The 815-nt window shown below is 48.1% G+C and overlaps 1 protein-coding gene across 1 annotated transcript in view; it reads right to left on the reverse strand.

Annotated features, from left to right (window-relative positions):
- The window catches only part of mfap1 (microfibril associated protein 1), a 5,652-nt gene that overhangs the window by 1,895 nt on the left and 2,942 nt on the right, over nt 1-815 (reverse strand). The window contains exons 5-6 of the mRNA XM_032512307.1: nt 469-738; nt 221-380 (exon numbers count right to left, since the gene is read on the reverse strand). Coding sequence (XP_032368198.1) covers nt 221-380; nt 469-738 — 430 coding nt within the window. The remainder of the gene's footprint in view (nt 1-220; nt 381-468; nt 739-815) is intronic.

Raw genomic sequence — 815 nt, forward strand, 5'->3', positions numbered from 1 at the left:
AGAGAGTTGTGTGGAGCTGATAGTTAATTAGCTTTGTAGCAACTCATTTGGCAACGGCTTGAATGTAACTGACGTTTATTAATATCAGAAAGTTACTCACTAAAGCTTTAATGTCTCCTTTGTGTTTAAGAGTCAAGAGTAACTTGAATATCTGTTGAAACATCTTAACGGTCAGACCTGGCTGCATTTCTGGAAATACGTCCCCTCTGTGCTGACTTACCATGAAGAAGGCTCCTCTGTGGTAGTACTTCTGGAGGAACTTGTATTTGCCTTTGCTGGCTTTGTTGGTGACTTGTTTCCCGCTGTTGCGGAGCTCAGCCCGGCGCTCCTCTTCTGTCAAGTTGTGGAATCTCTCGATTTCAGCCTTCTCCTTCTCCATGCTGAGGACAAAACACCGCTCATTAGGATATGGCAAGCTCCTTTCATCAAACTAGTGCATTTTAGGGAGTCATATCTGTGTTCACTCACACTTCTCGGGCCTCTCTGTCCCTCTTGATGCGTTTCAGCTCTCGAACTTTCCAGCCTTCGTATTCCTCCTCCTCGTTCTCTCCGTCAGTGTCCAGAGCGTCGAGAGCAGCCAGCGTGCGCCGGTTCTCCTCAAACTCCTTCTTAGCCTCCTCCTCCACAATCTTGAGGGTGTAGCGCCGTCGCTCCTCCGCCTGTTTCTTGGCCTCGGCCTCCAGTTCTCTTTGCTTCTGCTCCTCCGCTTCGCGCTCCGCCACGGTGACTCTGTCCTTCCTGTGGACAGACAAACAGATTCAGATCACACATCCTATGAAGTTATGAAGGACATTTAGGTTTTTTCTAGCATTTTT

The sequence above is a fragment of the Etheostoma spectabile genome, chromosome 1 (assembly GCF_008692095.1).
Source record: "Etheostoma spectabile isolate EspeVRDwgs_2016 chromosome 1, UIUC_Espe_1.0, whole genome shotgun sequence".
NCBI classification, from domain to species: Eukaryota; Metazoa; Chordata; class Actinopteri; order Perciformes; family Percidae; genus Etheostoma; species Etheostoma spectabile.